Source organism: Melospiza melodia, chromosome 19 (assembly GCF_035770615.1).
Source record: "Melospiza melodia melodia isolate bMelMel2 chromosome 19, bMelMel2.pri, whole genome shotgun sequence".
In the NCBI taxonomy this organism is placed as follows: Eukaryota; Metazoa; Chordata; class Aves; order Passeriformes; family Passerellidae; genus Melospiza; species Melospiza melodia.
The window spans coordinates 12,930,529-12,951,388 of record NC_086212.1 but is presented as its reverse complement, the minus strand read 5'-3'; the positions used below and the strand labels follow the sequence as shown (position 1 = coordinate 12,951,388).

Sequence of the window (20,860 nt, the reverse complement as noted above, 5' to 3'; positions counted from 1 at the left end):
TTGGTTTATAAAACAGTCACAGGATTTATTGAGATAAATACAAATAGAAAGTTACATAGATTCTTTATTCTGACAAATGGGTGACACTTCCAGAGTGTCCCCACTTAACTGGGCTCTGAACACCACGGTGCAGTGACACAGCTGCCACATGCCCATCCCACCAGGGCCACAAGGAGGCTCAGACCTGAACAACATGACCAACATGCTTTGGATCACAAGTGCTGGCTCATTCCCTACAGCATCCCAGCAATATTGCACCAACTACTGTTATTGTCATGTTCCTTAGCTGGAAATGCTGAAAAGTGATATCCTTACTGCTGCTGTGCAAGTGGATGGACTACCTAACTTTGCTCCACCTGGCTTTTTAAATACATATTTTTGCATAATTTAAACAACCCAAAGAACTGCACGTGAACACACTCATTGCATACATTTGTCTAGACAAGACATAAAGTGCAGCCTTTAGTCATGCTGAAATCATTTCTAGTTTAAAACTAAACCAAAAGGACAAACTTGCAGAGGGTAAATCTGGGTCACAGACCTGCACATTGTCTACAAAAATCCCATCCCAGAGCTATGCTGGCCCCCATTAGGACATGCAACTGTGGAGTGTAACAGGAGGTTTCAAAACACCTGACTGAAATCAACTCGTTCAAAACCAACCTGAATTTGGGAGCCAGAGAGGTACCAAAATATTGTTAAAAAACAAAGAACTTTGTTCAGCCTTTTAGTGAACTTTTATAGCTGGTGGCTTACCCTTGACACACATCCTAGTTAAAAACTCCTACTGAACACCTACTGAACCAAACATGCTAAACCCTATGGAAGCTTGTGTTTCCCAGTGGATTATTGCAAGTCAAGGAATTATTGAAGGTGATCTGACAAACAGCAACCTGGCTTGGGTTAATGTTCAGGGTATTTCATTTATATACAGTTATTTCAAACATACTTACATATACACACACTTAAAAAAATCTGTTCAGTGCTGAGAAATTTAATGAACTGATAATAAAAAACAGAAGTGAAACCTTGTCAGAAAGGCTTTAGAAAATCTGAACTGTTAGAAAATATCAGTATAATGCCAGCATTAGGAAAAGATATTAGAACTAGAAAAAATTAATTTGAGGGGTCTTTTTGTTAAGAAATTGTAATCATAAAAAGTCTGTACTGAAGAAGCATTTGTTTTAAATTATAAAAAAACTGTAAAAAATTAAATGTAGAATATTGCAGAGTTTACACTGTTTGCTGCAATAGCAGTGGTGTATTTCTGCCTGCAACTTCCAAACAGCATTTTGTGATCTTTCAAGAAAACAATTTGCTACAAATACTGTACATATTATAATACATGACTGGTTAACTCACACAAAAGTGAGCCCTCCCAAAATACAGAACCCAGCTGAGGAACCTACTCACTGTATTGCCACATTCAAACAAAACCAGAACAGGTATTTCTGAAAACCTTCCCCCATGTGAACTACTTACTATGGAACATGAAATAAGGGTGAATATTTACAGGTCTGCTGAGGAGAAAGGACTCTGCTCTCAGAAAGAAAGTAACTGTTATCACATGAAAGCATTTCTTTAGTGTTTAAGCATTAGTTTTTGAGCTGGACAAAGTTTCAATCCACAATAAAAAAAACTCTTTTTTTTCCAGGACCCACATTATTGCAGATTTGGGATCCAAAAGAAGACAGGGTCCAGCAGAAGTATAGGCTTTACAATTTTTCTGAGGCCAATTTGACTAACACAATTCTGCTCTTTCTTCCAAGCCCCTGTTCCAACAGACAGGAGCCATCCCACTTCACCTCACATGTCTGACTTGGTGTTTGCCCCAGAGCTTGCCCTACAACCCACAGAGGCTGCAGAGCCAACTGTGGCACCACCTTTCCCCTGAACATTTCCCCACTGGGGTTTTGCAGAATTTAGAGCTCCTTTGTTTCTTAGGAAAAGCTGTTTGGGGTTTAAGCAGTGGGCAGGTTAAAAGGTGTTTGTTAAATGAGGTGTGCATGTAGAACACACAGACCCAGGCCTGCATCTCTCTGTGATTCCCTTGTACAGCTCCTGATGCAGAACTGAATCTCTCCGCTCAAGTGACCTTTGCTGGGGCAGAGGAGGAATTTTCCACTTAGGAGCTCTCCATTCTGCCTGCTCCTGGGAGAGGCAGCAGCAACAAAACCTGACCTGTAACACCTGCAAGGGCACTCAGAAACGTTGCTGTTATGATCTGTTAGCACTGTAAGGGTATAGCTCAGAAGGAACAAATTAATGGAAACCTCACAATATACAAAGAATCTTGAGCTCTCTGTACTTTGAAAAGTATCACACACAAAAATGACCAACCAATGCTTAATTCTAGCAGTGAACCTACTTTAAAAAATGAAATGATTTTTGAGCTATTCCCACTGATACAGAATTAAGTTCTTCATAATTTTTTGTTACAATTCAAAACTATTCACATATATACACTTTTTTTTCAAATAAATGCAGTAGGTGGAACAGTACAAAGATTATAATAAAAGTGAGGAAAGAACAGCTTCAGGAAAGTTTGCTACAATCAGGTTTTAAGATTTAGCAATCTTTTTAAGCTTATAGCAAACTTGTACTAACAGAAATATTTTGTTAAAAAATGAAATGTAAATTCCAATTATGCTTAAACACAGAGTGTGGTGTAAGACTTTACAGACAGTACTGAGGTGCAGGTGAGGTCAGAGTTATCACCTCCATTTATAAAGGGAAAACCAAAAGGAAGGAATTACTCACAGGAATCAAACACACCGCTGCAGATGAAGGTCATGAAATGGAGACTGCAACATTTCTCAACACCTCCTTTCCTGCTCAAATAGGTAACAAAACCCACCTTGTCTGTCCTCATTACTCACACTAACAGCAACTAGGTGAAAAACCATCCTGCTGTTCAGCCTTCACTGCACAACAACTCCTTATTGTTTTTCAATGGTGATATTGTCCATGTTATCCTGTTTCAGTTTTATGGTGGCAAAGAAAGACACATCTTGATCTCTGTCAGACTGCAGGGCTAGAATGGTTTCTTCTGCAGCTTCTAAATGAGGATTGCCAACACTTTTAAAATAAGCTGGAATAAGGGGAGAAAAAAGACAATTTTAATCAAATCCAAAGGAATAAACCCTAGAGCATAAGTAGTGCAGAAATACAGAGAATGCCAAAACCATCTGGGGCAGTTTATCCAGCTTACAGTCTCCTTACAGAAACCACAGGAAACTAAGGAAGCTGACAGAGAAAGAGAAATATGCTGCTTCTGATTCATCTTATTAGCTACTTAAATACTTCTAAGATAAACTTTTTTGCCAAGCCCTAAATAGAAATGTATCGATGAGCAACAGGAAACTGCTACTGTACAACACATTCCAAACATTTTCCAATCTTTATTCTGACAAAAAGATAGGAGATTTCTGTGCTTCTTCCTCTGAATAATCAGAGGGCAGGACAGAAATTAGACCTGAGATTCACCAGAAGAGCCCAGAGGGGCGTTCAGGAGGCTGGACCCGCAGGCAGAGCCGCCTCGGGCGGCTCGCGGGGCCGCAGTGCCCCCGTGTGGGGCCGCTCGGCACCTGCAGCACGGCCGAGGCCGCTCCGGCCCCCTCGGGATGAGCATCCCATCCCATCCCATCCCATCCCACCTTCCGGGGCTGCAGAGCCACTCCAGCACTCTCAAATCTGAATCTAAATCCTAGATTTCAGTGCGTGGCTCTGTTTTACAGCCTTGCACCGACTGAGCTGCAAGAGCTGTGCTCCAGAGGAGAGCCCGAGGTGCTGGATCTTTCCAAGGGAAGGGAGGACCACACCTTTCTCCAGCAGTGTCTGCCTGAGAGCCTTGGCCAGCAGCACCCTGACGTTGGGCACAGGATCTGATGCAAGGCTTAGAAGGCTGGGGAGTAAGTGTTCAACAAACTGGTCCACAGGCATGCACTCCTCTTCTACTACAGCCTGAGAGACAAACACACAACAGAAAAAGCAAGATTTATGTTAAAAATACACTATTTGCCATTCCTTCAGTTCCTTTCCACCTTGTCCTTAATTTGGCCTGTTAAAAAAGCTCTGAATGAGAACACCTCACCCTGTGTCTCACCATTTTGAATTTCAGCCAAAGATAGGCCAGAAAGAGCAGATTAATTTCTTTCAAGAATGTTTTAAGAAATGCTGCTCTCTTGCCTGTCATCACCCTTTTCCCTTTGAATGCCCAACCCTTGCTCCTCACTGCTACCCAAGTAAGCATTTTTGGTTTGGAGGGGGTGAGTGGTGGCAGTCAAGAGGGAAATGGCTCCTGGCATCCAGCACCCGTTGGTGGTGTGAGGAGCTCTTGTGATGATCCTTTAGCCTAGCATTTGTTTAATCCTTGGCCATGCATCTCTGTTTGCCTCTGGGATAGCAGATATTCCAAGGACTAGCTGTGGCAGCTGGAAGCACAGACCCAGACAGGGATCCAGCCTGGGCTGGGACAGCCAGATGCCAGCACTGAGACCACACTGACTCTGACCAAACCAAAAATAACCAAAAAAAACTGTGAGTTAAATTCTAGCTTTGCCCACATGCTGCAAAGCCCCAAATTTAATGTACACATAGAAACACAGAGAGACAACATTCCAACCTGACAAATGAAGGCAAAGGCTTGTCTCCCAACCCACTTGGAGCAGTGGCGAAACCGCACCACGAGCTCATTGATGAAATTCAGTCCCAGGGCATTGGCACTGTTGGCATAGAACTTCTGCAGTATTGCTACAACCTGTGAGCCAGAAGAATGGGAAAAGGAGGGGAACAAAAAGAACAAATGAAACTTCAGCCCTTAGACTTAAAAAGGCATAATTTCATTTGAATTCTACAAGGAACACCGTATTCAATGTAGTCAGCTCTGCTTGTAGGCTTCATAACAAATTAAATTAACTCTGAGGAAAGATCAGTAGTTGGTTGTTCTGTATTTTGTTGTGGTTTTTTTTTCCACAGAATGGAGGAAGGTTTTCCAATTCACATATACTGGCTTTCATTCACTTCAAAGGATTTCTCATTCACATACAACCACAGAGAAAAATTTCAGTATCTGTGGCAGTCAGACAACTCAAAATATTTTATAAACTTTCCACTTCACTTTTTTCCACATTGATTCCTGTGTTTATCAAAACATCCCTATTCACCCTACTGTCTGAAAACACAATGATTTCAGGTACCCTCTGCAGGACCATTTTGCTGCTCTCCTGCCAGGAAGTGAACTACATCCCCTACCAGTTTGAAGGAGATCCACCGAACTTCTGACACTTTATCGGAGCACAGAGTCAGTGCAATGTGCCTTAAGTAGTCATAGACATCATTGGGGTTGTAGAGCTCCAGGATCAGGATCAGCTGCCTGGAACACAAAGGAAACCATCACTGTACCTGGTGCAGCACCAGCCTGCTGCCATTCACCAGCTCTCACAGGTGGGGAAGGAGCACCAAAGCACCAGGGTTACTACAGAGCCCTTGGGCAGTTTGTTCTTCTCTTCACTTGTTACAGGTACAGGCTTTAATCCATCAGGGAGGCCCAGAGAAACTGTGATCCAAACTACATGTACCAGCGTATCAACATTAGCCAAAAGAATAAGGAAAAGCTACAAACAGAAGCATGAGAAGCCTTTTCCAGCTTCAAGCCAATACCCTGGACATTCTTGCAAAGCAGACACTGAATATTTACCTCAGTGCAGAAATCTACATTTCAGAAAACAATTCCTATCACAGAACCACCCAGAACTCAGTCCAGCCACAGAAGCAGCAGCCACACAGAGCCCAGGCAGTGGCAGCTCCCCACCAGGGCTCAGGGAGCTGCTGTGTAACTTCTGTGCCACAGAGTTTGTTGTGCCAAACTACAAAGGGAGAGCAAGTCCTCAACAGGCCAAACACAGCAACACAATAAACATAAAGATCAGACTTCATCTGCAAACTATGGCTACAATGGTGCTGCAAATATCTACAGGGCTTGTAGAAAAACAACTGCAGGATGTTAATCTACTTCTGTTTATATACCCAGTCTTATAGAAGTACCAAAAAAAAACGAACCTATTTTTTAAGAACTGATTTTTCTTTCCTACACATTAAAAACATTTTTACATGCATGTCACTAATTTTTGCAGGAGTCTTGAACTAATAAATTCTCACTGAATACTATCACATTGTCATATTTCATCAGCTGCAAGTGAATCAGATCTCCATTTTAGTAAATCACAGGCATTTTAGTCATACATTACAACACAACTCATGAAGAAAAAAAAAAAAAAATCAAAAATCCCAAACACCCTCAACTCCCCCCAGATAACCCTAACAGCCAGTGGCTTTTTCCTTCCTAAAGAAAGGTTGTGAACTTTTAGCTTCTAATCTAGATGTGCTAACTTCTGAATGTAATTACTTATTTCCAAGTTAGTAATACAGATTAAAAATCAGAAGTTAACAAAATTACATACTCTGCCAGCTCGTAACGAAACCTCCAGTTCCTGCTGTTATCAGTCACCACAAATTCTTGCAGCTGGTAAAGATACTCCCTCCTTTTGTCTGCATGAAGTAGCTAAAGGAAAAACATTACTGGTATCAAACTGATAAAACTTCAGACTTGCAGTTCTCTGTTGTGTCACTATTCACACCAATGTGCATTTTCCTACTTGAAAGCCAGTGACCAATCACAACGTGCTCCCTAAAAGCTGTGCACAGTCAGCTGAGTGCCTGGACACACACAAGTGACATCCAAACTACAAGAAGTCATCCCTTTAGCAACACCCAAAGCACCATCTCTGGATATGAGAGTGAGGAACCAAAAGCTGAGGATCTGTGTGCATTCCACAGCAGCCCACCAGGATCTGCTCTCTTCTCTCCCAGCCCCAAACACAAATTGCTACTGGGCCAATTCTCCCAGTTTACAACAGGCAGCAGCATTTACAACCACATTTACAAAGGGTTTTCAGCTTGGTATTTTGTTGGGATATGGAGAAAAGAGAAGCAAGGCACATTAAAAGAAGGAATAGAGGCACACACACAAAATGGTAGCGTGGTGAAAAACTAAACATTGATTAGATACTGAGACATGCACAGGTCATTCAAAAACTCTTCATAAAATGGAGTCAGAAAAAATTTCATGTTGAGAAATTTATTACATTTTCCTACCTTCAGAAAGTCATAGAGGTGTTTGAGGACACCGATTCGCACTTCATCCAGGTCTTTCAGGAAGCCATTGAAAATTGGCACCAGGTCAGCAGCTGTGAGCTGATCCCCCAGGATCACAGCCAGCTCGTGGATGGAGAAGGCCAGAGTGCGCCGCACCTTCCACTGCAAACGGGCAGCAAGGAACCGTGAGGCACCAGGACCACAACAAACAAGCTTGTCAACTACCCCTGGGTGAGGGCTGAGAGCAGGACAAACAGGGCTAGGAGAAATGTTAATCATATTTATCAAGTCTGCTTTAAATCTGGAATTTTGTATTTTTAGTGCACATTTATTCCTCTATATGAAATTATGTGATCTTATAAATACAGTACAGACTGAAGAAAAAAATCTCCTCAAAATTCTGATTTTTGTTACAAACTTTTTTTTCTTACCTGTACATCTGAAGCCAGTGTCTCATAGGTGTCCTTGAGGCAGTGCCAGTTCTGCCTGCCCAGTGTCAGGGCCACCCCAGGCAGGCTGTAGGCACAGTGCTTGGCAATCTCAGTGTCAACAGTCTGGGCCCGAGCAGGGTCAGTCATGGACAGGTACTGGTCCAGTAAAGGCTGGGGGATGATGTCCTACAGACAGACACACTTCCATTTAAGAGCAGAAAGAAAATACAGCTGCTGTGCTACAGTAGTACCCATCAGCCAGCACCAAAACACAAGAGACACAGCACCCCCTGTGTGTTACCCTCACCAAGGGTACATGCTCCAGTGGTTATTTATCCTCTCATCAGGACAGAGCAGTCAGGAAGGAACAGTCATTACAGCTTTATCAGCACCTTGCACCCACCAAGCTCAAAGTTCCTTCTATGGTGATGCCAAACAGAGAATCAGTGACAGAGCAGACAGTGCCTACCTTGCTTGCACAGGTTGCCTCTAAGGCACCAAAAAGGCAGCAGAATGTTGCTAATTTTCCCATCTAAACCAGGGCTCTCCTTGAATTCTGGAGCATTCCTTCACATTCTGCAGCTGATCCATTGCACAAGGTATCACTGCATTAAGGGTAAGATGAATTACTCCAGCACTCCACTAAATCCATTAGATGCCATTTTAATCACCTGTAATTTTGACTTGTCATCTTCAAATGGTGGATTTTCTTGCTCTTTCCTCAAAAAGACACTGGTTCCTCTGTGTTGTTCCTCTGAGTCCTGTAAAAGAAGGTACCAGGTAGTGAAATGAAGGAGATTTGGTGGTGTTTGGGCTATTTCAAAGCATCACAGTGCAGAACAACAGAGCTCAGATTCAGAACAGCCCTGCACAGGCAGAGCCTTGTTCAGTGTGTTTATGCAAGTACAAAAAGACAACAGTTGCACACTGAGGCAAACAGACTGTAGCAGCAACAAGGGCAGCAGTAGTTAAGATTTACTTCTAAAGAAAGCAATCTAACATCTCAAACCTAACATTCATACACATTTTGGATGGTTACTTTTAAATAGTTTTTATTCTTGAAATTAACTTAAATTATATTCAACAGAATTTAATCAGAAAAAAAACTTGCACAAGACTACTGCAAATCTTTACCTCCTGGGTCATTTGTGTGCAAACAGAAATGATAACCCTTAATGGCTTTTCTTTTGTTAATTAGAGTAAGTAGAATATAATAGCTTGGTCTAGTAATGTTCAAAGGCTTTGGATCAAAAGTGTATCAGTTATGCCAGGACTACATAACCCCACACAGCTCAGACATGGAGCACAATGTGTACTTACTGTGCTTTTCAGCACACTGGTGCTTGACTGGTCATTGATGTCACCCTGGGAGGCAGGGGATGAAAGAGTGTCCCCCTGCACCTGCTTGCAGGCAGCATCTGAAACCACTGTTTCATCCAAAATCATTTTGTTCTGAAGATTGTCACCACTTTCTTCCATTTTTTTGGTGTCACAGTCACCAACAGAATCAAACTGAGCAGCTCTGAGAGCAGCAGACAGCACTTGGACCTGAGCTGTAGAAAGCAAAAGCTGGTTATTTAGTCTCCTTTCTGCATTTAAAGGCATTAAACTTGTAATTAACTCATCTGAAAAGAGAAAAGGTAGCCCAGTAGGAGCTGCACACAAATGCTGTATTAGCAAACATTTGCTCTTGGAAAGAAAAGGCATTTTACTGCAGAGCACTCCAGAGACTTGGTGAAAACAAGAAACTGAGCTGGCTATGGATGACAAGAAGGATTTGGTCCATGAAGCACAGATCCCACTATCAGGCCAAAGGGCCTGTTTCAGGTGGGTAAGGAGGAAGAACTTGAAATGAGGGCCATTCTCAGTCAGCCAATATTAGATGAATTCAGCTTGTAACAGGTAGCACTGTCACTAAACCCACAGTATCTACAATACTCAACACCTGTTAAAACTGTCTTTAACAAGCTGTTTTCCCTTTTGTCTTTAAATCAATTTATTTTTATGCAAACAGAAGCCAGGAACAATTCCCCAGTTACTCTAGAAATAATTTAGGTCTTATGAAAAAAGCTGTTACATAACCTTCTACTATAATTTGCTATTCAAGGTAGGTTCATCACCCTATGAAGATCAAGCTAATTAAAATGCAGTCAAGTGTTTTGTAAAGGCCAGAAAACCTGCTCAGAGAAAACACAGTTTTACTGTCAGAGTCCCACCTTGAACATCTGGATCATCTATGTGCTCCTGTAAGCTTTCTAGAACCTTTTTTATTTCATTGCTAGCAACACAGTTATTGCACGGCCCAGAGCAGCCATCGCTGTGCTTGTCAGCCTTGAACTGCAGCAGCTCCAGGTCCTGACTGATGTCGGGCAGAGGAGGGCGCCAGTACAGGAATGTGTTAAACACGTCCTCGGCAGGCGGCAGCCCCGAGCCCAGCCCCGGAACGCTGCTCTCCTTCGTGCCTTCAGAGCCACCAGCAGCAGCTTTGTCACCCTGACACAAGCCAGACACATCTTCTCCTGGGCTGGCACAACAATCTGAACTTTGTTCCAATGAATTTTTATTTAGGTCCTCAGAGAGCTTTGTATGAACTTCTGCTGAAGTCCCCTCAGTCGATGATTCTGGTTTGATTTCCATTGGTTGTTCTGAGCTAGAAACAAAGTTATTGAAAGTAAATTTTAAGTACTCTGTAACAAGAAGTTTTCAGTTAAATACTTCATAAAAGACAGCAGCAACAACAGAAGCTTTTCTCTAAAGAAAGACAGAATTTGTTACCACTATGCTTCACTTCACTAGTTATCCCTTTGCCCTCCTGTGAAGCCAAAGTGAATTTTTCAATAATCTGGTTTACACTCCAGTGGGTGATCTCACTCTTCAGACCTTTTCTGGAACTGCATTCTCAAATTGAATTTTTAGCTTTGCCAAACAACAAAACCCCCTTTTTTAACTCCTTCCACTACATCCCACTTTTCCCAGGATTTACCTGGACAGTGCAGCATTGGCACTGGAAGACATCACAGTGATATTGTTGCTTGGCTGACAGGGATTGGAATTCACATCTTGTGCTGGTGGTCGGATACTCAGTGTCCCATCCTCTCGAATGTACAGACCAGCACTTGAAGGGTTTGCAAAGGTAGAAATAAATGGGCCAAGAGACTGAAAAGCAGCCTGACGAACCTGTGGTGGTGTGAGAGCAACAGTCAGGCTTCGTGCAAGTCTCACAGAGTTGAAAAATCTAAATTTGGTGCTATTTTCAGTAAGAACCAATTGGTTCTTAATATAACAGCTTCATTTAATACCAACTATAACCAATTACCAAGTAAGTGCCACTTAAGCAAAGGGTGATACACTATGCATGTATCTACAATCACTATACAGAAATCTTTTGGGAGTTATAAATTTGAAGGACATCTGTTTACTTCAACTCATCTATTTAACACAAGCAACCTTTTCTCAGAAGAGTATTTAAATTTATAAACTGTTGAGAGAGAGAAAACAAACTATCTCATTAGAGATTAGTTTTTAGCACATGAAGCTCTGATCTCAGCAAATGCACTTCAGAGCACTACTAAAGGTGTCCATTATTTGTTTAGGATGTGCCTGGGAGGAGGCATCCAGTCCAGAGGGAGTTACTCACCCATCTGCAGGTGTCACTGATCAGGCTGATGAACAGTGGGGACAGTTTGCTCCTGCGAACCTCTGGGGACGTGGTGTAAGACACTGCCATAAAGCATTCAGCACAAGCCTTCCTCATTCCCCACACACTATCAGAACACAGCTCAAAGAACTTGGGAATCTGCCAAAAAACACCAATCCAAAACCAATTAAAGACTAAACAAAGACTGCAGTAATATCAAAGTATGTTTGAAAACTGGAGACAATAAGTAAAGAACAGAAGAAACAGGGACAGGTTAAATGCATACACTAATTAAAGGAATTGGAAAAAACCCATCTGTCTGTCACTTACTCCATTAGGAATATGTACACAACTATTTGCAGAAAGGAAGAATAGAAAGAATTATTAATGGCAAATTTTCCCTGAAATCATAATTGAATTGATCATCACCTAGTTCAGGAAAAAATAAAAGTGGTAATTCTACAACATGTGTGCATACATAAATATGTGTGTTTATATATATATATATATCTGCTGTCAATTACATTGTTAAACATGTTTTGCAAAGGAAGAACTTTGCATTTCTCTTAATTCCCAGTTTTGCTGTGTAATTGCAACCAAGGCCTTAGCCAAATCAATTAAAAAATGCATGCACACTGATTAATTTATAGAGAAGACAATAAAGGAACTCATTATTAAACTTTCTGAACTGAGAAATACAGATCTTGCAAATTGATTTGGTTTTTACATACCAGCAGTCTTTCAGTGGCTTCTTGCCCAACTGCATTACAGATGTCACCAAAATTAGCTGCACAAATCTAAGAAATAACAAGTCATCAATAACACTGTGTCTCTTTCAAGGGCATTAGTTTGATTATCAACTCCACCATGCATTATTTATCCCATCAAACAACTGCACATGTTTTGACTCTTCCAATTTCAGGTCTGTAACTGCATCATGTAATATTAACTCATCCAAACAAAGAGTCACTGGAGCAAGTGTCCATACACCACATGCCTCTGGGATCAATAGCAATAAAGGTTTCTGCATGAGGAGCATCATCTGCTCCAGTAACCACCAGAAGGGACAATAAGCCCCCATGAAAGTTTAAATCACTTTGAGCAACAGCTGTCAAAGCCAAAGCAGGCCAGAACATGATACCAGGGTCAGGACTTAGGTGTACTGACAGCACTACCCTGGCTCAAGGTGGCTTAAGTGCTTTGCTGAAGCAAGGTTTAATCAAGGTCTCAAGTTCGTGCCATTTACAGGCCACTACAGAGCTCTCATTAAGGCAAAAGGGACATCCCCTCAGAAAAAGATGTTGGCAAAATCTGGAATCATTTAAGATAGAGCTGTGTTCAAACACATTTTAGTCACTCCCTGTGCTTATTTAGAAGGCACTAAAAGCAGCTCAAATTCCAGCAAGTGCAGCTTATATTGCAAACCAAGCTGCAGCTTGGTGTGACCCTTAAGTCTACACAAGTATTTTAATACTACTTATGCTACAAGTTTCCTTTTGTACTCAAACATGAGTTAAAGTAAGTCTTACACTTTGGGGATTTCTCCTTTCAATAATAACAAATTTCTTTTTAAAGGAAGGATTTCTCAAATGTCCATTACTTCTGAATTTTGAAATAAGATGCTAGAAATTATAAAAGTTGCTACTATCCTATAATCAAGCACAGCAGCTTACAAAAAAAACATTGTGCAAAGCTATTAAATGTGCAAGACCAGTTATCAGTTTAACTACTGGACCCGACCTACTGGCCAAAGTCTGTTCCTTACTGAGGCACAGAAACTAGAACCATGTCAATAAATCAAAACTTCTCTTCCAGGTGCTTTGAAAGTCCATCAGGTAGAGTTATAACTAAACTATGCAGGAAAGCATTTGAGCAGCAGCACAAACTCATTGTCAGGTGGTTTAGGGCTTGACACACACCAACCTTTCGGACTTGGAACAACTTCCCATCACTGCATAGCTCACAGAAACGAGGGAGCAGCATGTGCTCAACTGTTGTTCTGCTCAACATTGAAGCCATTTTACAGATTATCTGAAAATCAGGAAAGGAATATAAGTAAGGAAAAGAAAATTATTAAGCTTTTAAGCACAGCCAAATATTCCTCCTAAAAATTACCTCAGAGAGCAAGACAGTGATTACAATCAAACAGATGAAACTGCTACACATTATTTGTATTTCCATACACCTGTTTTATGTAAAGCACAAACACAGCTTTACTTTCAATCATTATATGCCAGAACATAACATTTCTGCATTTAACTCCTTGTCTTTTTTATCTGATTTAAATAGACTTTTTATTAATAGATTTGTTTTCAAGGTGTTTGCAATGTGCAAACACTGGCATTTTGTATGAAGAAAAAAGCTCCATTGCACTAAGGATCTTATAAAAACCACATTCTTGAAGCATATTAGAAACATCCCAAGCTTCAGCATGCAATAAGAGATTGGTCTTGAACAGCTCAGATACTTAAAGTGCACAGTCCCAGCTCTATAGGCTCAGATACCACAACAAAATAGAAGTTTGCCATACAGCAGGAGACAAAAAAGGGAGTGCAAGAAAAAGGAGTTATTTATGTGAGCCACTGCACACTCTGCAGGAATGATGAACGGAATTTTAGGAGTTAAGAGTGTAAAGGAAGTTAGCAACATGCTCCTTAATTCAGCTTTCTCTGAGGAACCATCAGTTTCCTCTACCAACACAGACCATGTTTCTGCTGTGAAAATCATGTGCTTTGGGTTGGGTGTTTCCTTTCAGCTGTAATTCTTGTGTTTGCAAAAGGAGAAAGTGAGGGGCTCTGATGCACCAGGGGTTTAATGCTTACACAAACATCATCAGATTACAGTCCCCATCTTTCTGGTTTTATTTTTAAAAAAATATTGAAGCTTTCTACCTTCACAAAAAAGAAGCTTTATTCCTTTCTAGAAATGCTTGTCCTTGTAATAGAATGCTCAACAACTAAGGAAGAGACCATTCAAGGACTTTCCTACAAATTTTCAAACTCCTAAAAGGCATCTGGTGCTCAGATGTCATCCTGGAAAATTGCCTAAGCAATTCCCAACTCCCAAACAAGGAAGAGGAAAATCTAGCTGGTAAAATATTTTACAGGTCAAGTGTCAGATATCCATGCTGAAATGTAATTACACACCAGCACTTTTCTGTGGAGTCAACTGGTTTCTTGAAAGTCACCAGGCAATGTTTTTTTCAGAACACTTCAGAACAGAGATCAGGTCACATTTCCACAACATTACTGTGAAACCTGGTAAAGCAAATGTAAAGAACACTCTGGGGAATGTAACAATCCTAACAAGAATTTTAAAAAAGGCTGCCAAGGACCAATTGTATTTTAAAGCTATTCAGCTACTATTTTGACATCATTTGGCATAAAGATGGTCTCTTTAAATCTGATATTTTCAAAAATGCAGAATAAAAATTAAAGACTTGCTTTGTTAAAGTAAAAATCCAAACATCTTACTGAATAAACACAGAGTTTGATGGCTTACTTTTTTAATGTCAGCACTATTCCTGGACCTCATCTTAATCACCACTATAAATTAATGTTATCAACTTACATTGACAGCTTCCACCTTGTACTCATCATCACTGTCAGGAGCAGAGAGGTCCAGCAGAATTGGACACACCTTATTTTCAATGTCACTCTGAGCCACAAGATCTTGTTCCAGCAGAATCAGCAGTGCTTCCTGGCCTGCCTTTCTGACCTATAAACAAACACACAAAACCAGTCTGTCACTATAAAAACAACATTTACAGATACAAGAACCACAAAAGCCTCTATGCTTTGAATGGACACAAAAAAAAAAAAAACCCAGAAAAAAAGTCTTAGTTTTATTATCATAAGGAATTAGTAACAAATACTAAAGTTTAATACAATCATTAGATGGCATTTCATCACATTCTGAAAATAAGATAAAAGATGAAGTAGAAGACAGAGTTTCCAAGTCATGACTCCAGTAACAGATTCTCTCTGTGTGCTGTCAGACAAATCCTGAAGTCTCCCATTATCTATCTGCTAAGGGAAGTACTAAAAACAAAAACCAAAAATACAAAAAAAAAAAAAAAAATCAGACCTCCCTAGCAGAATGTACTGAAACCAATAAATGCAGAGCACTACATAACAGCCAGATATCAACCGACATGGAATTTTCTCTTATCCTTTCTCATGCCTTAAATTCACTGAACCACACAATTTTCCAAGGATTCAACTCCTGTTGTTTGTTTTTCCTACCTGATTGTTAACATCTGTGAGGTACCTCACTACTATGGGCATAAGGTATTCAAAAAATGCTGTTGGGAATTTTGGTCGACTTTCCTGTAGAAAGATGGCAATAGGAGGAATCTGCTCCATCAGCTCTGTGCGAACAGTGGGCTCTGGAAATACAAGTCAGGTTACATTGGTAAACATGAAATGAAGATCAGGTATCTTAAAAAAAAGGTAGCATTGTTCTTTATGTTTTCACAACAGAGGAAAATTAAAATAACTGAAACATAGAAATAGCATCACTGAGATTGCCTGCTCTTGAAAGCTGAATAAAACAGAGTAGCCTTACATACATCATCACAGTTCAGAGACTTGGGAGCAGTTCCCAAATCAATCCAATAAAATGAGACAACAAGCTAGAAAATCAGTCACCATGAATGTATGCATAAGAACTATTAAAACACAAAACTGCTCTGTGCCACTTAAACCAAATTTAACAAATTTCTTGAAAAATGCTGCTTGAGGCCCTATACTAAGAATAGGCCTTTTATTTAACATTTAACATACAAAATATTTCAAAACCAAGAGATAAAAATGAATCTGTTTCCACTGACAGATCTTCCTGCTGGATGATTCAACTTCCTTAGTTCATTCATTGTCTTCTCAAAATCGGAAGTCAGCATTTCCTATGTTGCAATTTACATAAAATAACTTACACAAATTAAAAAACAAATAAAAGCAAACTTTCAAACCTGCATCTTCAGAGAGCCTGACCACTATTTCCATCACAGTCAGAAAGTCCTCCTCATTGTTACTGAAATCTCGAAAGACATCCAGAAGACCCCTGGCAATAATTTGCCTGTGGAGTGAACACAACAATTGCCTTAAAATCCAGCCAGTGCCACTTAGATAGGATGCAAGGGGAACTTATCACATGTAAATGGCACCATAACACAGATCAAGCTGTTCTCTGAACATTGCAATACCAACAAAATAAAGATGGAATCAAGAGATCTTATTTGATAATCAAGGCTGAAAACCTCTTTTCATGGAAGTGTTTTACAAGTTATTCAAATAGAAATAACATCAGGCATGTATTTGGGAGAATAATGAAAGACAGTAACATCTTAACATGCACAGTGCACTCAGACTCAGGCACCACCAGGTGTGCCAGCTGTGCCCTTACCTGTTAAATACATTATCACTGAAGGCATATTTCTCCAGACGAGCCAGTGGAGTTAAGTTATCCTGGCCAGGAATATCCAAGAATGCTGTTATCCTCATGCTATCACAGTCTGGTCCATAATCTTCAAAGCCAACTTGAAAGACATGAAAAGTAACCCAAAAAAAAAAAAAAAATCCAAGAGTCAGCAAGAGATGTTACAATGTAAAATACAAGAAACCAGTAACTATTTCTTTAAAAGAAAAGTAATTGCACATTACTGCAAACAGCTTACAAAATCATCTTAAACTGTATCTAATGAAGTTGAGTATAACACTTGCACACAGACTTGTAAATCCAAGCTTTAAAATTTAACTTCCAAAATCCTTGGCTTTAAACACTTTACTTTGCCCTTTCAGTGGAGGATCCACACGCATTGAGTTAAGAGGTCTCAGCTGACACAATTGCAGATCACAAACTTTGGGAAAAAACTTCAGCTTCACAGAACTTGTGAAGGTGCTGGGAGCTCCCTGCTGCACCTATCAACTATGGGCTTTTTTTTTTGTGTAAACCCACTCTTCTCACACTTTATATGTTAAAAATCCTTCTGTTCCAAGCCTGTTTGTTCCCAAATTTCCTATGTAAAACCCTGCTTTCCAATTATTCAGCAAAAGTCAAAACACTCTCAGAAATAGAACTCAGTAAAAAAGGAAGTCATCTGAACATACTTGGAGAAAAATGCTATATCTGGGTCTTCAGGGGGAAAAAAAAAGCAGATTGGTTTAAGGTCTCCAAGGAACCCAGGTGAGTTAAAATACTACAGAAGCTCCAAAAACTGCTTTTCTCGCAGACAACGTGCTCAACAAATCCAATAGATTTCAAACAAACAGAACTGTGGGGTTAGATTAAACATTGACATTTCAAATGTGCACACAGATACAAGTGAACCCACAGCCACACAATAGGAAACAGATGCTAGTGATTCCCAGCTTTTTAAAATGATGACATATTGCACCGGCACCCTTATTTCCCCTGCACTGGTCATTATTCTTTCTCATGCCTGCTCCTTACAGCAGGGTCTGTCTGGTTCAAAACATTTTTCTGCACAAGTTTAAACAATTTACAGAGCCCAGGTCTGTCTGGGATAAATCTGCTCCAGGACTTGTCCCCAGTCAGAGCAGCTGGAGAGGGAAGATGCAGATTTGCTGTGTCCCTGACAGCTCAGGGGAGTTACACAGCGTCTGCAGCATTGCAGATTTCCCTTCGGAGGTTGCAACAAACTCTGGCCATCCTTATGTCTGTGCAATTATTGTGTATATATTTGAAATTCACACAGACCAGACACTCAGTAGCTGATTTTTGAGCTTAGTCACCTGTTACACAAAGAAAGACTGATTAGAATCAATATACTTGTCATTAGCTTTGCCTAGTTCCCACCTGTCCCTAATTACAAACACTTTAACAATTAAAGCTATTAGTTCACTTCAAATAGTGCAGAATTCCTACCAATTCAAACAACAATGAAATAAATCCCAGTTCTAACTTTGACTACAATACCACACCTGGGACTAATCTTGTAAACATGATGTACATGTTTAATTTTACTGCATGGAGCAGCTCCATTATTCATTTAAAGTTCTTAAGCACACCCCAGTGTTTCCAAGAGCAGAGAGAAAACAGAGCACCACTACTTATGCTCAGGATTGAGAGTTAAATACCTGACATTTTTTCCATACACTCTCACTACACATAAGTAAGAAATAATCATGGCAGAATCCATTTTGTCTTCTCTCAAGAATTTTAGTTTTCTTTTTCCATAAAATAGGACACCATGGATACTCACAGGTTTCAGAATACATCAAGTCCTACAAAGTAAATCCCAAATACTGAACTAGTATTTCTTATTCTAATGTTCCTTCACAGGTACATCTATTATTCAGTATTTTCTCCTCTAACTAGATCAAAAAAGTGAGCTTGAAATCTGTTCACCCATAAACAGAAATAAATGTGACAGTATTCACAGCTGAAGTTGAGTTCACTGTGCTTAAAAGCTGCTCAGAGGTGTGAGAAACTCAGGGTCACAGGACCTAGTGGAGCAATTCAATGTCATCCCCCAGTGTCACCATTCAGATTTCACAGCACAAACCAGTAAATACCAGCACCCAGCACCATGCTTTAATCAGCTCAAGAAGGTAATTTTCCCTCCTGGTGTTTGTAGAAGGAAAAACAAATTATTTAAATACTTTCTTATTAATTACACAAAGGGCATAAATAAGCTAATTCTTTCTTCCAGATGACCCATTACCTTATGAAAAACAAGTTTTAAGCTGCACTTGATTTTAGCTAGATTTTACTACAGCTTTTTCTCATATTCAGAATAAGTCCCTAGACTTCCTGTTTCAACACAATTGATCTTCACTGTGCATGACACTATAGCACCTATTTACTCAAGGAAGTAAGAATCCAGTTCCAGTGATTTATTTCACTGAGGCTTTCCTGAAACACACCCTGAACTCTCTGATAGCCTGGTCTCTGGACAACGTCACCTTAATCATGGGACACCTGAACTCTGCTACAACAGAGCTCTTAATTCCATAATTCTAAAGGTAATGTCAAATTAATTAACATAATCAAAGGATATTTTTAAATAGTTCAATTTTCATAAATCTCTAAAAGGTACATTTATTTCCATGCTCATCCTGGAATGGGTAACTTCTTTAATGAATTACCACTTATGGCAAAACCGTCTTTATCTGGACATTTTTATTCACTCAAGTTTTGCCTTACAAGCATCAAGCCTCTTAATCAACTTAGCAGACAAATCTGTTACAGTCTAAACAGAACAGCCAAGGAGTGAACACTAATGGACAACAAACACTCCCAGGGATGGTCCAAGGCCAAAACCCATAAGGAAACAACCTTGAAGTTTGCCTTTATTTTTGCTTCTCACACTTTACACAGCGCTACCTACTAGGGAAAAGCAGAAACCTCAAAGGCTGAGAGCAACAACCAACAGAATTCCACAGAAGCAGCTCCTCCCACAGAGGCAACATCCCTGCACATCTTCCAAACGAAAGACTTTAGATCCCAGTTGTATTCCAATATTTCCCCACCTTTCTCCTAAATCAGCTTTCTCACGCTCAGCTGGGAAGGTGGGTGGGATGGGTCAACCTGTTTCACATTTCCAAGCGGTATCAAGCAATAAAAGTCTTGTGAGAAACAAAGTTTCACACAAGAAATGAATGCAACATCTTTCTTTTTAAATAGAAAAGTCAATCGAAAGCGTCCAGGAAGCCACCCCACAGAGAGAGCTGCTTTTTAAGGCATCGGGAGTTCGTATCACTGTCAGTCAAAGCTTTATCTCCTGAAGTCACAGCGCTGACCAGGCTGGCTCAGGTCTGACAGGTGTGCAGCTCCTCTGGAACACAGCCCGGGACTACCGGGTGTGTGACGGAGCCGTTCCCTGCTCTGGGACCGGGGCTCGGTACCCAACCCAGACCCGAATTTGTGCGATCCAACCGGAGCACGCACGGAGATCTTCCCTTCACCCCGAGGTGCGCTCGCAGCACATCCCCGGGATGCAGGAGCAGCGGAAAACGCGTCCTCACAGCCCCTGCAGCTTTGGAAAGTCTCCTTGCTGAGCTGAGCAATCCCTGGGCTAAGTATCCTAATTCCCACTGACAACAGGAGCGGGGCTGATCCCCTCGTCCCTCCGTGCGCCTTTCCCAGGCTGCCGGAGCTGCTGTTTACACCGAGCCCACCGGGCACTGGAAGCAGCGGGGATAGTCCCAACACCCCGGGAGCCTTCACCTGCCAGAACTGCCACAAATCCTCCCCTCGCCCTCACCGGGGTGCAAATGCGGAGGGGGAAAGAGGGCGACAGGAGGACCCCGGGGTGGGAGCGCGGGCCTGAACAGGGAGCAGAAAAATAAAAAACAGTTACTCACAATCATCTAAGTCATCCTGCAAATCCACAAAATACAAAGGGATCCCTACAAACAAAAAACAGAAGAGAGATACCAGGGGGTTGGTTTCGGAGGGACGGCGGCAGCCCCGGCTGAGCCGCCCGCCCGCCGGCCCCACTTACCGGCCATCTTGGAATGGACATGGGCGAGGAGGAGGAGCGGGAGGGCACAGGGAGGAGCCGCGGGTGCTTCCTGTCGCCGGGTCAGCCCCGAAACGCCACCGGGTGAAGGAGCAGCGGCTACCGGGGGTCGAGTGATCCCTCAGCGCCCAAGGGGGACAACAGCGAGCGGGG

At 41.2% G+C, this 20,860-nt stretch overlaps 1 protein-coding gene across 2 annotated transcripts; it reads right to left on the bottom strand.

Annotated features, from left to right (window-relative positions):
• LOC134427073 (serine/threonine-protein phosphatase 4 regulatory subunit 1-like) lies at positions 1-20,845 on the bottom strand. 2 transcript variants are annotated; one of them, XM_063172588.1, is made up of 20 exons: positions 20,690-20,803; positions 20,550-20,594; positions 16,627-16,759; positions 16,193-16,299; positions 15,468-15,610; positions 14,794-14,940; positions 13,147-13,254; positions 11,955-12,020; positions 11,224-11,382; positions 10,570-10,763; positions 9,803-10,236; positions 8,907-9,139; positions 8,258-8,347; positions 7,587-7,772; positions 7,156-7,317; positions 6,462-6,562; positions 5,254-5,374; positions 4,625-4,759; positions 3,822-3,963; positions 1-3,091 (listed from the first exon to the last, which is right to left on the bottom strand). In XM_063172588.1, the coding sequence occupies exons 1-20, from the start codon at positions 20,694-20,696 to the stop codon at positions 2,940-2,942; spliced, it is 2,865 nt and encodes a 954-aa protein (XP_063028658.1). In that variant the 5' UTR covers positions 20,697-20,803; the 3' UTR covers positions 1-2,939. The 2 variants fall into 2 exon arrangements, with proteins under 2 accessions (XP_063028658.1, XP_063028659.1); XM_063172589.1 differs by lacking the exon at positions 20,550-20,594 and having other exon boundaries at positions 20,690-20,845.
• Between the last annotated feature and the right edge of the window lie 15 nt (positions 20,846-20,860).